Below are 14,467 nucleotides of genomic sequence, written 5' to 3'. Positions count from 1 at the left end.
AAGTAAATGTACTGGGCTTAGAACATAACAGGTAGGGCTAGAAAGAGACAAATATTTACCATTACAGACCCTTCTAAGAAAACCTGCAGTCTGAAGCTGAAATGTTAATAAAGCTAAGAAAGCCATACATGCACATATTACTCTTAACAGATCAATTACTTACATGATGCAGAACTGTTGGCTCTAGAATGCATTTCCCATTTACATATGTCTTTGCTTCTCTCAGTGGAATAATACTCACTTTGCCAACATTATTTCTTATAATACTGAAAACGAGAAACATTTGCAATATCAGTAGCTCATATTAATTGCAAATTATATTCCTTAATAGACTAAAATTCATGCTTTAGACAGGGTTGTGTCATTGTTTTCCCGGATATTTACTGCCTTCACACTATTTAAACATACGTAATTAATGAGTGTCAACCTATATTTTGGAAAAGAATCCAGACACATCCCTGTATGCATAATTTGATCAGGTCTTTCACTAGCATTTCTGCACAAATAGAAAATTTTGCTACATGAATGAAATGAACAAAGACATTAAACTACTCTGGTCAATTAATTTCTAGAGGGAACAGAAGGAAGTGACCTTAACCATTGAACAGCACAAAAATTACCCCTAAATCATATTTTCCTGGTTATAAAACATATTTTGTTACTGACAGAAGAAAGAGTGACTCCAAAAGAAAGGGCAAGATTAGAAGAAATATTTCCTGATCTCACTTCCAGTACAAAAAGAACTCTACGTACCAATGGTCATCAGCAATTAGCACTCCAGAAAGCTGGATATCATGTTTCGAATTTGGCGTATGCCTTCCAACTGTAGTTTCTCCTTCTTTGATCATATACAAGAGGACCTCAGAAAGCTGAGGATCTTCATTGAGATTAACAAGGTTCGGTAAGTGATTGTCCATTTTGAATGCAATTCCTGCTTTCTAGATAAAAGAGAGCTCTGCATAAAAAGCAATTTACTTTGTACATTCAAATATCTATATTAAATTCTTCTAAGACATTACAGTGGTCTGTTAAAAGACTAGCATTGCAGAAACCAGATTTTACAACTACTCCAATTCTTCCTTAAGGCTTGCTGATGTTATACTTTCTGTATTATCTCCTATAGAAAGAGAAGTGAAGAAAGAAAACGTACCTGCAATTCTTTTATATCTTCTAATTTCCTTTTTTCTGCTTGTTCAAATTTCTCTTTCCAAGCACTTAATATATTAAGGAGAAAATAACACAACATATTAGGAGAAAAATTGCAGCATATAAATTTTACCACTTGTATTTTAAAGTAAGCCGTTAAGAACCACCCAACCTTTGCATTTCTGCCATGTCCCTCTCCTGCTGGTGCAGTTTTACCCTCAGAGATGTTATTTCCTGCAAATAACGTCTGTATTTTTCAGGATCAGTGTTAAGAGCATTCTTCTGAGCCGCCTTCAGTTTTTCAATTTCAGCTTTCAATTCTACAGTAGACAAACCAGACAAAAAGCAAACATAAGAAAATGAAGACAAAGTAAGGTTTAGACATTTCAGTACAATACTAGAAAATATTTCATTAAATATTTAATTAAAAATGAAACACCTTTCCCATTCCAGGTTCTCAAGTGCAGCTTAAGATATCATCTGAACTTTGGGAAAAAAAAACAAAAAGCAAAAAACAAACCCAAACACCTCAGAAAAAAGAAAGGAAGATATCCTAGGCTGCACTACCCCAGTCAGCACTACCCTAGTCGGCAAGTGGTCAGTCAACACAATAGAGAAGTTAAACCTACATGGAGATGAAAAACTGTCAAAGACAGCAGATATCAGCCTCACCTTTGATGAGTCTGGCATTCATGTCTTCATTTACTTTAGCAATGTTGATAATGGAACAAGCTTGCTTTGCATAGCGAAGAGTGCTGAGTGTTTCTTCTGTACAGCTGGCAGCTGGACTTACTGTAGCAATCATAGCAGTTTGCGAATTTCCACCAAGACTTTCCTTTAACAACCTTCATTTGACAAGAAAGTAGAAGTCAATCCCCAGCTCCCACATTGAAAGAAAAACTTCTTAGATTAAATAAAAAATACTTAAGGTCTTGCTACTTATTTTAAGGGTGATTGTTAGCTACTTAAATTACAAACCACTGTCCTGCTCATTCTTTACCCAATGCAACAGACTAATTTCTTTCCATTTGAAAGAAAGGGAGCGAAAGAATGATGCCTCCTCTATAGAACAGGAATCCTTAAGATGAGAAAGCCTTTACTTCTATATAACAAAATTTGGACGTGTACGTACCAAGTAAGGACAGATTCCCGGTAAGGAATGAAAATTTTCTTTCCATTTTGAGATTGTTTAGAGAGTGCAGAAATAACCTTTCCAAGGGTTAACAGTGATTTATTGATACTCACACCCTCCTACACAAAGCAAAAATAATAATAATTAATATAGTTGTATTTACTTGTATGATGTTATTGGCTGTACTGATGATTTATTGTTATTTTTGTTGCTTATTCAATGTAGAGCTGTACAATATTAAATGCCACCATTGATTAAAAAACAACAATAAGATGCAAGACTGTCATAGAAGATCTTCATTTGGAAAGAACAGAGACCTTTCAACTAAGCAGTGTTAAGAACCATCAAACTTTTGAAGACAGCTTGAAAGCAAGTCTCTTACTAGAAACCCTACTTACTTAAATCTCAAGTAAAAGGGCAAGCCCCAGCTCCACGCAATACCCAATTCGTTATTTGGAAAGCCACGTTGGACAGGTTTTCCTCTTACTTCCAAAGGATCATCAGGCCTGCACAGCAGAGGGAGCGCTGACCTCCACAAGATCCCGCTTGCCATAGTGCTCTGTCAGAGTAGCTTCTTATGGCCATCTGCCCTCACCAGCAAAATGTTGGGCAATACGGATAAGCATAAGGGCTACAGACTCTTTTGTAACTACAGTTCCTGCGCAAGAGTCCTGGTAGATGAGGATGCTCTGGAGTTTAGGAGTATTCTTTGGAGTCTATCCTTTTTCAATCTTTGTTTACCTTCAGCCTTTCTCCAGTGGTCTGAGCTTTGGAGCAGCATTCGCTACCAGCTAAATCAATTAGATTTATGTGACTGGTAAGCCTACGATCACACTGTTCTTCATCCACAAATTCTACCTGGAAAAAAGGGAGACGTTTGCATTTGAACCAAAATGAAAAGCCTGAGGTCAAGCACAAATTTAACAGGCTGTTCACTTCAAACTGACACTTCTATTTACTTTTTGACAGGTACTTTCATGTACATCCCTTGAAGATGAATGAACTTAATCTTCTAACCACAGAATCAATTGTTTGTTGTTGAGTAACTGTATAAGCATAAATTACAAACACAACAGATTAGCAAACTATGGATTTGGGTCTGAAGTTTGACTATTGCAGCTATCCATATTGATTTCCATAATGATGGAAATCAGTAAGCTGTTACTGACTTATCTAAGTAGTCAGTGTAAAAGTCTTAGGACTAGTTCTGATAAAGAAAATAATCTAGTGGTGAGAACGGTGAGGGGAAGAAGGAAGCAGAAGATTAGGAAATTGGGCCAAAAAGTTACACCAGAACAAGCCAAGAACAACAACAACAACAAAAAAAAACCAACAAGTTATTTGTGAATGGAGAAAATTGCCAGTCTGTACACTTCTGAGGAGCTCTACCCGTTTCACTTACGTTTGCATATTTATCTCACTAAGTCACGGTCTCTTATGCACATCTGTAAATCAGATTAGAAGTTTTAACCTCTATATCCCAGAGGCACACAGGAGAGAGGGTCATTCCAAAACAGGGAAACATTTATTAAGTGAACTGTGTTGAAATTGAGCAGAAGTTTCATCTCCTACTATTGTCCCAGCGCATCACCTGCAGGAACTCAGCACAGTTATCCATCTCGCATAGCATAACCTTCTTAGAAGCCAAAATGTGTTAGCAGCAGTGTGAAATTGGGTCTGGTCTCAATTTGGTTTACAGCTACATCTCAAAACTCAGAAGCTTGGAACTGCTCCTAGATCTCCCAGTCTAGACATATTTATAGTGCTTCTATAAATATATGTACCACAGAGACACCAGAATCTACTCAAAGCATGTAAAAGAAAACAAGTTTTGCTCTGTAGAAAGCCATGTTAAAATCCCCTGTGATTTACTCACCTTCAAGTATATTCTCACAACAATTTTCTAGGCAGCACACAAAACAAAACCACATGATTTGAACTGACATAAAACTCCCAGCAATACCTTGGTTTGTGTCATGACAAGGGTGAAGACGGAATGAGATCTAGAGCTCTTGTCATTCATTACTGTAGCAGCTGTTGCTCTCTGTTTATTTCCTAGCTCAAGCCAACTCTGTAAGAGACAAAAGTCAGGATATGAAACCAAAACCTACTTTGAGTAGTTAACTGAAGATTAAAAAGTTCACAAATTAAGTTATTAACACAAACGATGACTCTGTAAGGGAGGAATTAAAATTTAAGAGATGACCGTATGAAGGGAGTAACACTTCCCTGTATGCATCTAATTAACTCCATTGTATAGGACTCATCTTCATTATCCTTTTTACAAAATCAGCTGAAATATCATAGACTACTGGGTAGTCTGTAAAGCACTTTCTTCCCACTCGTGGACTTTAGTTTTCAGTAGTGAAGAAAGGAGCAAGTAGAAATACTTGTATTCCCTTTTAGTAACCAAATAGCTCTTACCTGGATATCAGAATGAGAAGTAACAACATTCCTAAGGTGGGGAAAAAGAAAAGTTCAGTTTCAGACTGTTTTCTTTCTACACTTTTCCCTGCTGCTTCAGTTCTGAAACACCTTCTCAGTTACAGACAAAATACAAATATACCATGAAAGCTCCAGTTGTCTGGAGACTTCCACACACTTACTACACTAAAGGAATTATGTCAATGAATTTACATAAACTATGTGATACTAAGAACTTGCTTAATTTCCTGGTGAGCCAACAAGCTTTCACAGAGCCTCAAGACAACAATTAGCACACTCTTTCAGGATTACATGATACATCTATAAAACCAAGAACAGTTGAGACTTACACAGTCAGGCCTTCCACGTATGGTCCTAACACTGGATGTTCTCTTACACGAAGCTGGGAAGAATTATTTTAAAAGAGAGATTATTAAGAGTGCATTAGTTAGACCTAGAACCTAGGAATATCTTAAAACTAAGAGAAAGTCTATCTACATCCCTAATATAACATTTATCTTCAAAAAAAATAGCATGAATCATTAGATCAATATTTTTAGGAAAATACCTACAACTGAATTTTTCCAGCTACCCAAGAAATCACAGCAGACTGCACCAGGGCATTGGTCATAGAACTAACTGCAAGAACCTGTGTCTTATATAAGATATTTACGTAACACATAAACAAGATCTTTTCTGCAACAGGAATCTATTCTATGTCCAAGTTAAATAGCTTAGTTTAGAAGCATTGACAAAACTCAGATGAAAGCACCCCTACTATAAAGAAGAGTATAGTCTGTACTTCTGTATAACCAGACCATGTAAGCTCCAAGTTTGCAACTTTATCAAACATGATAAATTCCTTCCCTACAACCTCTACTTAACACAAATTTCTTTATTGTTCTGTATGTTCTAGCACATAAGCATTAAAAACTAGCTAAACTAGTTCAACTAATGAACCTTAACTAGTTCATCAGGCCACTGCTTATTTTTTTCCCCCCTTCATCCTCCACCTTCTTGGGAAACAGCCAAAAGAAAAAAGGCACTTCCTGACAGAAAAATTCCCCCTTTGCAAATATAAACATTTTTTAATGAATATACTATGGACTGCAGTGAGATACAGAGTCCACGGCAAACAGACATCCCAGCAGAGAAAAATTACAGATATTTTCAGAAAATGAATGGATGTTTCAGTAGCGCTAAGAACTGAGGAGACTAATGGATCAAAATACAGTTAGGCAAATACTTCCCCCCCACTCCCTAAACACAATTGGAAGCCTTCTGACTTAGTCATCCTTTTTAGAACTCCATCTAAATCACAAGATAATAACTCAAACTATGTCACATAAAAGACTCAATAATTATCTGGACATTTAGATAAGTAATAGTCTAAGAGACTTGTTACAGAGGCTGGGAAGATCATCATCATTTTGCAGAAAGAGAGATATATTAACAACAGTTTTGAAAGAGTCTGCTCAATCATTTTATTTCTATTTCAGCAAGATTTTTGTCATCGCTTAGCATTTTCTTGCTTGAACTCATATAGTGAGGTTATTTTTTCCTTGAGTCTCGTTATTCACAGCAATCTGTGGTACTTAGATAACAAAACAATGATGACTTATTTGTGCATTTTTGTTTACAGAACAGACGCTGCCGCTTTGAGACTATGCGTATACTTGTTTCAGTGAGCAACTTACTGGTTGTTTCTTCTGTTCGCTTTCAGCTTTAAAAACAAGCAAATCGTGAATTTTCTCATTGTATACTTCAAAAAAGCTCATTTCAAGATGATACAAAACCTAATAAAATTAATAATAAGAGTTATTAATAAACCAGCCACAAAACAATTTCACCATCCTTTGTTTCAAAAATCAACCTAGTTTGCCAGATCCTGCTGTTCAATGTTACAAGCACTTGTACTGAACTTTCCAAGAGAATTTATATCCTAAGCCATTGCGAAGAACACAATTTACTGGAATTCCATCCACAGCCATTCCCTGATGATAGCTATCAAGCTTAAAAAAGAAGTTTTCAGAGTTGGGTTTTTAGTACCTAAAAACATAGTTTTGTTTGTGTAATACCTGCACTACTACCATTCCCTTTGGGACTGGACTTCCATGGCATGATACATGTAACAAGGAAGGCATGGACTGATGTTGTCAATATCCCAACATGGAAAAGAATGATCCAATGAAAAATAAACCTTGGTTCTACCTACAGCAATTTTTTTTTTAAACAAACAAGCTTTCATGAAAAAGAATCTCCTTCCTCTGAAGGCATTCAGGTCTTTTTTCTTTTCTTTTCTTTTCTTTTTCCATAAATAAAATGGAATTTTCTTTAAGAGACACTGAAGGGAGAAATACAAGATCCAAGACAATTTGCAGCACGAGAATCACTTTTTCACAATGCATAAGCAAAAGAATAACCAAACATATCTAGCAAATCTGCATTTTTTAGAAGTTACTCCCTCTCTAGTAAAACTCAGTAACAAGAGACCTTGGATTTCTCAGTGTCTATCAAATCTACTATAGGATCAGAATATTATCTGTTCACTGGTATCAGGATTCAAAGTCAAGAAATCAGGCATTAAAGCAATAAAGAAAATTGGCATAGTTAAAACTGAAAAGTTTGTATGCACACACGTAGTTGAACGTTAAGGTCCACTGATCTGCATTTAGTTCTAACAGGCGCGGACAAGCATACAGAGAAAAAGATACAAAACCCAGCCTTTGTCACCAGCATGTTTTGCATCAAATATTCCTTATCCAAGAAAGAGCATAAACATACATTTTTTAATCCTTTTCACAATTTTACAAGAAATTCAGAGTTTCTAGCCACAAATTATAATTTCTTTTATTGCTGTAGAAAGCTTTAGGTGCACAATTCAAATCTCAGGTGCTGTACTGTAGGCAAGCCGGATCCTCAGAAGTGATTCAGTACGACAAATTCAGTCTTAGAAAGCTTTAACAACAGTCAGACAGAAAAATATATATAAATAGAGGATGCACACAAACCAACCCCCTGCCTACCTGCACTCTCAGTTTGGGTCTTTTCTTATTAAGATATTAAAGCAGTAGTTTAAAAATATTTTTTTAAGAGTCTAAGTTAATTGTGTCTCCAGTTACGGTTACCATTACTACACAAATTCACTGGGGCAGAAACGGAATTGCAAACCTTCATTAAAACACTCTGGAGAGGATTACCACTTAGTTGGTTTTAAATCCATATACAGTACGTGTAGAACGGGAATTCAAATCAAAATACATTGTGATACAGTCCCACCCCCTCACAGACTACTCCTTTACATAGATTTATGTATGAATGAAGGCCTAGTTTCAAACCGGAGATGGAAACAAAACATTTTTTATAAAAAAAGTTTTAAAGTCTTAAAAAAAATCCAGGTGGAGATAGTAGATTTTTTTTTTTTATTTCAAAAAGAACACTGAGCCGAAATACTAGAAATGTAGAACTACTGAAGCATTTTTGGCTTCGATATGTGTCAATATTTAAAGACAAATTCATTTTTTGAGTTCTATTTTATATGCCTCCATTGAAGTGTGAAAAACACTAGGATTTCTATTTACCTTTCCTTACATAAATTTTGTCTTGCAAGACACACTACACAGAGACAGGCTTCCTAGTCTAGTGACACACCAAAAATGTCATGCCTATATTTCTTCTTTACGTTACTGTCCTTAAGGAAGCAAAACAATGTTGATTTTGACTCTTCAGGGAACCCTGTTTATCAGAGCTACTAGCAGAAATAAGATTTGAAACAGCAAAAGAGTACAGACATCAATAAACCGATCAGCACCAAGTAATGAAAGGAAAGAAGGAAGCGGGTATTAAAATACCCAATCGCATCAGTTGTCTGATAATTCAGCGTAAGCTCAATAGCATTAACATACCGCCTGTTTCTTGTCCATTTGTGCTATTCGTGTGAAAAGATCTTCACAAAGTCTTGGAATTATTCCTCTGTCTTCATCAAATCCCATCATCCTGTAGATACAAAGAAACTGCTAGGTCAATTTTGTAACCCTCTACAGCAAGTTTCATATTAATTGTATAGCTCTAAAGTCCAAAAGGCACACGCTTCTAAGTTATAGAAGCTACAGAAATTATATAGTTATAAGTACTAAGCAACAGAAATAAAGCTGATCTACATTAGTGCTCATTTGAGCAGAGAGCTGGACAAGATGATGTCCAGAAGTCATTGAGAAATGGGCTGAAAACCCAAATAAAATGAAAACTCCATAGTAACTGAAGAGTAAGTTGTGCTATAAATGGTAAACCTACAGACTTAATATCCTAACATGCACGCATGTTAAATTCTCTACCCCCTGCCAGTGCACTAATGTAAGTCCCTCTTCACCGCGGGCAGTTTTCTCGTGTCCAGTTCTGCCGCTGCAGAACGCCACTAACTCAGCTACAGCCTAGAGACCCGGAGAGCTGCACAACACAGTTGTCAGCAGAAATGTGTACGCTGGACCTGGACACAGCTATTACTGATATTAATTTGAGCCTCGCTTAAAATACAAAAGGGGAAAAGTAAGCAGTTTCTTACCTGAAGGTGGAGAGAAAAAAAACAAACCAACAAGTCCAGCAAACAACAAATCTACAAATAGAGTAACAGTCGCAATACTGAGCGTATCTTTCTTTTAGGCCAAGGTAAATAAACATCGTAAGCAAAAACCGAGTTCCTATTTAAAAAGGAAGATCCTACCGCTGTCTAAGTTCTGTATCTATTATAAATTGAATAGAAACACCTCTAGTCCTCAACTACATAGATAAAAGTCTATAGCACCTCATAGGAATTATAAAGGTCATAGAAGTGATTTTAATAAATGCATGCTTGGAAACAAAACTGTTTGCTAGGCATTCTATTGAAAAATATACACAAGGTATATAAAGTTGGCTATAAAGCCTCAAAATGTTATTTGTCTAGGACTATTTTGTGTAAAGATTAGATTTCAAAAAGCAATGCAACACCTGGAATTATTCATTTAAAGGTCTGAAACAGTCAGGACCATAATTAGAATTATTATCCTGTAAAGGTCTTATCTACAAAACATAATATACTTCAGAACATGTCAGTTCATGCACAAGATAAACGGTATCTAACACCACCATTGGGAGAGTTTGAGAAGCTCTCAGCATTAGTAAGGGGTTTTCTTCACTATAGTCTTCGGAAAAAGCTTCTATTTTCTTCACTAGAAGTAGAAAGAGGTCAATGTCAAATACATAAAAATGTTTTACAGCTAACTTTGCCTCAATTATGATAAATATTGTTTTATTTTTGTCCTAAAATACACAAAAATGTTTTAACACAATTGAGTAACTGTAAAATCTATTCCCTACAATCTCCTTTCACAACGCTGCGTTTCATAACAATTGGCTCCTACAGAATTTTAACAATTATTATTAGGAACTTACGTGTATGATTTTCCAGAACCAGTCTGTCCATAGGCAAAAAGACAAGCGTTAAATCCCTCAAAAGCTCTTTCTAGGAGTGGCACTGCCAAAGTTTTATAAATCATTGCTTGGCTTGCAAAAGTAGGATGACACTTGTCAAAAGACCAGAAAGAGAAGTCATAACTGAAGCTGTAAACTTGTTTTGTGGCTGGATTTCGCACAGTCGTCTCTGAACCACTCATGGAGATCACAGGGAGCAAGTTATCATTTTTCTCTCTGAATGGAAGGGGAGGAGGGAATAAAAAATATTTAGAAGTTTTAGTCATTTCAATCAATGCCTCATGGAAAATAAAGAGTTTGGTAATCATTATTAATGTTTGATGAACACACAGGTATTCAGGCTCAAAATACTTCAGCTAAAGAACATGTAAAAAAACAACCCGAAACTCCTTAAAAGTGAAATCAACCTCTTGACAAAATCTTTATCTTGATGTTGCATGAAACGATGGCTAATTTCAAAGTACGTATTATATTCTTACGGGGTCAATGATGAAACAGTTCAAAAAATACAAAACAGGAATAAACATACACTACAGAAGCTACTGTTGGCACCAGAAATAAACCCAGAATACAAACCTGTTACTGAAAGGACGTACACGCACAGCTACGATCACTTTGCTGTTTTCCACTTTAAAACAGTCTTTCTCAGTGCTTTTGCTCTCAGCTAAAGTTTCTGTGTTCTCTTTTGGTTTTGAGCTTCCAGTCACAGCAGAGCTGGAGACACTAGTTTTCTTTTTGGCTAAAACCTGAAGATGAGGCGTTCGCTTATTTGAAGCAGATAGAGATGGTTGATCCCGAGAAGTGCTGTTCTTTGGTGTAAGAAATTTATGATTAAATCCTTCTGCTGAGCCTTTTACTGGCGTACTTGGCCTTTCCAGACTGTTATGTTTTATAATCAAGTGCTGTAATCTTTGCTTTCCGGCTATCTTATTTATATTGACATTTTCATTCATTTGTTCTCCTGATACCCTATTCATATCTTTTGAGGCAACTAATTGTTCTGACTTAGGAACTTCACTTTCAAATTTGGTGCCAGCAGTGCCTGTCCTATGTTTTAAATGCACGCAGGTATCATTTTCACGCAAACCATCAACAAAGCAGGAAGAATTCTTGCTGTTCTGCTTACACTGCAACTGTGTGCTTGACTGACCCTCCACTAACTTAAACTTTGGTTTAACATCACGGGTATCATTACTATTAGTACTTGGAGGAAGTGCAATCCTGTAATTTCTTTGTGTGGCAGAGTCGTCATTTTCAATTCCAGGCACAGTATTCTGATTAATTTTACTCCTTTCTGTGGAGCCAGTCCTCACACGCCTCTGCAGAGTAAGCCTTTTCTCCGTTTGTGTATTTTCCATGCTCTGTGTTGTGTTTGTAGGCAATACTTCGCCACTGGACACTGATTTGTTGCTTGCTCTAGTTCTCCTCTGGAGTGTTAATCTGCCTTCAGGTTTCAGTGGAGTTGATGCATCACCCGCTTTTTTACAGGCTGAAATCACGTAGGTCCTATTTATTTCCTCAGATTTATTCTGACAACATGAAAGCAGACTATCCGCCTCTTCTCCTGACACCTGTGATTCCTGTCGCTGCCCAGATGCTTTGCTGCTGGTAAAGGTATTCTGTGAAGAAGTCTTTTGTAAAGCAGTAGCATGTTGTGCCCCAGAGACGCTTCTTGCAGGAACCGTGTAAATAGGCATTTTGTCTTCCAGCAATGTAACATTAGGGTTTTTATAGAGTACAATACCTTTCCTAAAATATTATTTGTAGTTACTTCTTCTCCAGAAATCTGCGGAAACAAAGCAAAAATTTTTATGAAGCTCATGCCCAGTGTGAGTTAGGTTTCAGTGTATCTCTACAGATGCAGTAAATACATGTTCCAAGAACATTAATAACAAGTAGTATCCTGTTTCACCTCCAGTACTTTAAAAAAAGTCATTTTATATTTGAATGACTACTTCCACCTACTTCCACCAATATTTGATTCCACTTATTGAGCTCTACGATTTGTTTCAGAAAGTAAATCAAACATCATGAAGCAGCACCAGTTGGTACAAAGAACAATCTATTTAGCAAAGATCACCGCAGACATTTCTTCCTAAACTATCACAATCGCCAAAGAAAGAGAATTCAAGATTGCGCCTCCATTCACTCACAACTGTTTGTGAAGCATAAGACTCCAACAGAACCACAAAATTATTACGTTTGAGTGGGAAATCTGTGAACACAGCATATTTTTTTCAGGATTTTTATATACAATATAAAACTCATTGTCAGAATATGACAGTAAAGGTGGCTGTTACAAAAATTCGGGCCTTTTAGTTCACTATAGTACATACATGCCCAGCAAAACAAAAAGACACCTAGCCTAGGGGACAGAAGGAAAGCTGTAAAATCTGTTCCACACCCTTTCCACAGTTAAATATTTAGAAAGGTGTATATACCAAATTGCATAGAAAAGCACGGTTTCACTGTTGGACATACATTGTCATTATGGGATTGTTACAGCTCTGACACCCCATCCCACTATAGACTCACCAGCTGCAATTATTTTGCTATTAAAAGTCAACAAGGAATCACCCTCCTCAGAGCCTGCAAAGATTGCATTTACCTTTAACAAGAGCAGCAGACAGTTTGGGGGGAGAAAGGAAAGCAAGGGGAGAGCAAGGGATGTAAAAGCAACCAAAAAACATTGCTGCAACAGGAGTTACTTTTAATTCTGCACTTTTAAGTTATAGCTTTTGGAGTGCTCTCAGAATCGACGCCGCTCCTGCCCTGGTGCATGTCCTGAGCGCACAAGGCTTCCACAGCTCAAAAGCTGGCAGGAAAGCTTCAAGAATTTCGAAGCAGAGCGAATCTATTTCTCAATCCAGTTTGACACAGGAAACTGCCAATGTTACCCGAGCTGTAAAACACATTCTGTAAAAAAAATGTGTTTGTAAGCTATGAATTGCTTCAGTGTTTTCTGCAAAGTCCACCTTTCCCTTTCAGCTTCCAATAACCGGAGCGGAAGCTGCCTTCCCTCCCTCCTGCCTTTGCTGGGGAAAACCTCCCTGTTAGAAGCTGCCACTGAAAAATGGCAGGAAGGAGCCAGGGCTGCTGGACATAGAATCATAGAATCACCAGGTTGGAAAGGACCCACTGGATCATCGAGTCCAACCATTCCTATCAACCACTAAACCATTTCCATGAGCACTTCATCCACCAGTTCCTTAAACATCTCCAGGGAAGGTGACTCAACCCCCTCCCTGGGCAGCCTCTGCCAGTGCCCGATGACTCTTTTTGTGAAGAATTTTTTTTCTGATGTCCAGCCTGAACCTCCCCTGGTGGAGCTTTAGGCCATTCCCCCTTGTCCTGTCCTCTGTCACTTGGGAGAAGAGCCCAGCTCCCTCCCCTCCACAACCTCCTTTCAGGTAGTTGTAGAGAGCAATAAGGTCTCCCCTCAGCCTCCTCTTCTCCAGATTAATCAACCACAGCTCTCTCAGCCGCTCCTCATAAGACTTGTTCTCCAGCCCCTCACCAGCTTCCTTGCTCGTCTCTGGACACACCCCAGAGCCTCAACATCCTTCTTGTGGTGAGGGGCCCAGAACTCAATACAGTATTCGAGGTGTGGTCTCACCAGTGCTGAGTACAGAGGCAGAATCACCTCCCTGGACCTGCTGGTCATGCCGTTTCTGATACAAGCCAAGATGCCATTGGCCTTCTTGGCCACCTGGGCACACTGCTGGCTCATGTTCAGTCACTGTCAACCAACACCCCCAGGTCCTTTTCCTCCAGGCAGCTCTCCAGCCACTCTTCCCCCAGTCTGTAGCACTGCATAGAGTTGTTGTGCCCCAAGTGCAGGACCCGGCATTTGGCCTTGTTGAACCTCATGCCATTGCCTCGGCCCAGCGGTCCAGCCTGTTTAGATCCCTTTGCAGAGCCTTTGCAGGTTTTGCCCCCCGAGGGTGGCTGGAGCCGGGAAGCAGCCCGGCAGCGTGGGAGGAGCACCGGGACAAGGCCCCGGCACAGGGTGAGCGCGGGGACTGCCCTATGCGGGGCCGCGGGCTGCACTCCATGATCCCCGCGGGGCCCCCGGCTCAGGCCACTGTGAAAGGCTCCTTCGCCCCAAAGCAAAGACCAGACCCAGCAGCAGCAGCCGCCCCCAGCACCCAGCACCCAGCCGCCCCCCCAGCAGCAGCCCCAGGTTCCCGGTCCGTGCCGCGGCCCCTCACCCGGCAGCGCTGTTTCCGCGGCGGCCCCTGCGCGCGCCCCGCCGGTTCGAACGTGCCGCCGGGCGCGGATTGGCGGCTGCCCGAG

General features: G+C 38.8%; 1 protein-coding gene across 4 annotated transcripts in view; it reads right to left on the bottom strand.

Moving 5' to 3' along the window:
- The window catches only part of KIF14 (kinesin family member 14), a 36,802-nt gene extending 22,335 nt beyond the window's left edge, over nucleotides 1–14,467 (bottom strand). For 2 of the 4 annotated variants that reach the window (XR_008451113.1, XM_054073665.1), the window contains exons 1-16: nucleotides 14,383–14,467; nucleotides 10,748–11,957; nucleotides 10,133–10,387; nucleotides 9,264–9,314; nucleotides 8,608–8,698; nucleotides 6,400–6,498; nucleotides 5,053–5,105; nucleotides 4,703–4,733; nucleotides 4,242–4,349; nucleotides 3,020–3,136; nucleotides 2,279–2,397; nucleotides 1,819–1,991; nucleotides 1,319–1,466; nucleotides 1,151–1,214; nucleotides 754–938; nucleotides 164–266 (exon numbers count right to left, since the gene is read on the bottom strand). Coding sequence is in view for 3 of the 4 variants with exons in the window: in XM_054073665.1 (XP_053929640.1) it covers nucleotides 164–266; nucleotides 754–938; nucleotides 1,151–1,214; nucleotides 1,319–1,466; nucleotides 1,819–1,991; nucleotides 2,279–2,397; nucleotides 3,020–3,136; nucleotides 4,242–4,349; nucleotides 4,703–4,733; nucleotides 5,053–5,105; nucleotides 6,400–6,498; nucleotides 8,608–8,698; nucleotides 9,264–9,314; nucleotides 10,133–10,387; nucleotides 10,748–11,868 (2,718 nt within the window). In the remaining variant the exon portion in view is untranslated. Of the gene's footprint in view, nucleotides 1–163; nucleotides 267–753; nucleotides 939–1,150; nucleotides 1,215–1,318; nucleotides 1,467–1,818; nucleotides 1,992–2,278; nucleotides 2,398–3,019; nucleotides 3,137–4,241; nucleotides 4,350–4,702; nucleotides 4,734–5,052; nucleotides 5,106–6,399; nucleotides 6,499–8,607; nucleotides 8,699–9,263; nucleotides 9,315–10,132; nucleotides 10,388–10,747; nucleotides 11,958–12,879; nucleotides 13,001–14,382 lie in introns of those variants that run through there. The other 2 variants (XM_054073666.1, XM_054073667.1) reach the window with 2 other exon arrangements.

Source organism: Cuculus canorus, chromosome 8 (genome assembly GCF_017976375.1).
Source record: "Cuculus canorus isolate bCucCan1 chromosome 8, bCucCan1.pri, whole genome shotgun sequence".
In the NCBI taxonomy this organism is placed as follows: domain Eukaryota; kingdom Metazoa; phylum Chordata; class Aves; order Cuculiformes; family Cuculidae; genus Cuculus; species Cuculus canorus.
This window is presented reverse-complemented; position numbering and strand designations above follow the sequence as displayed.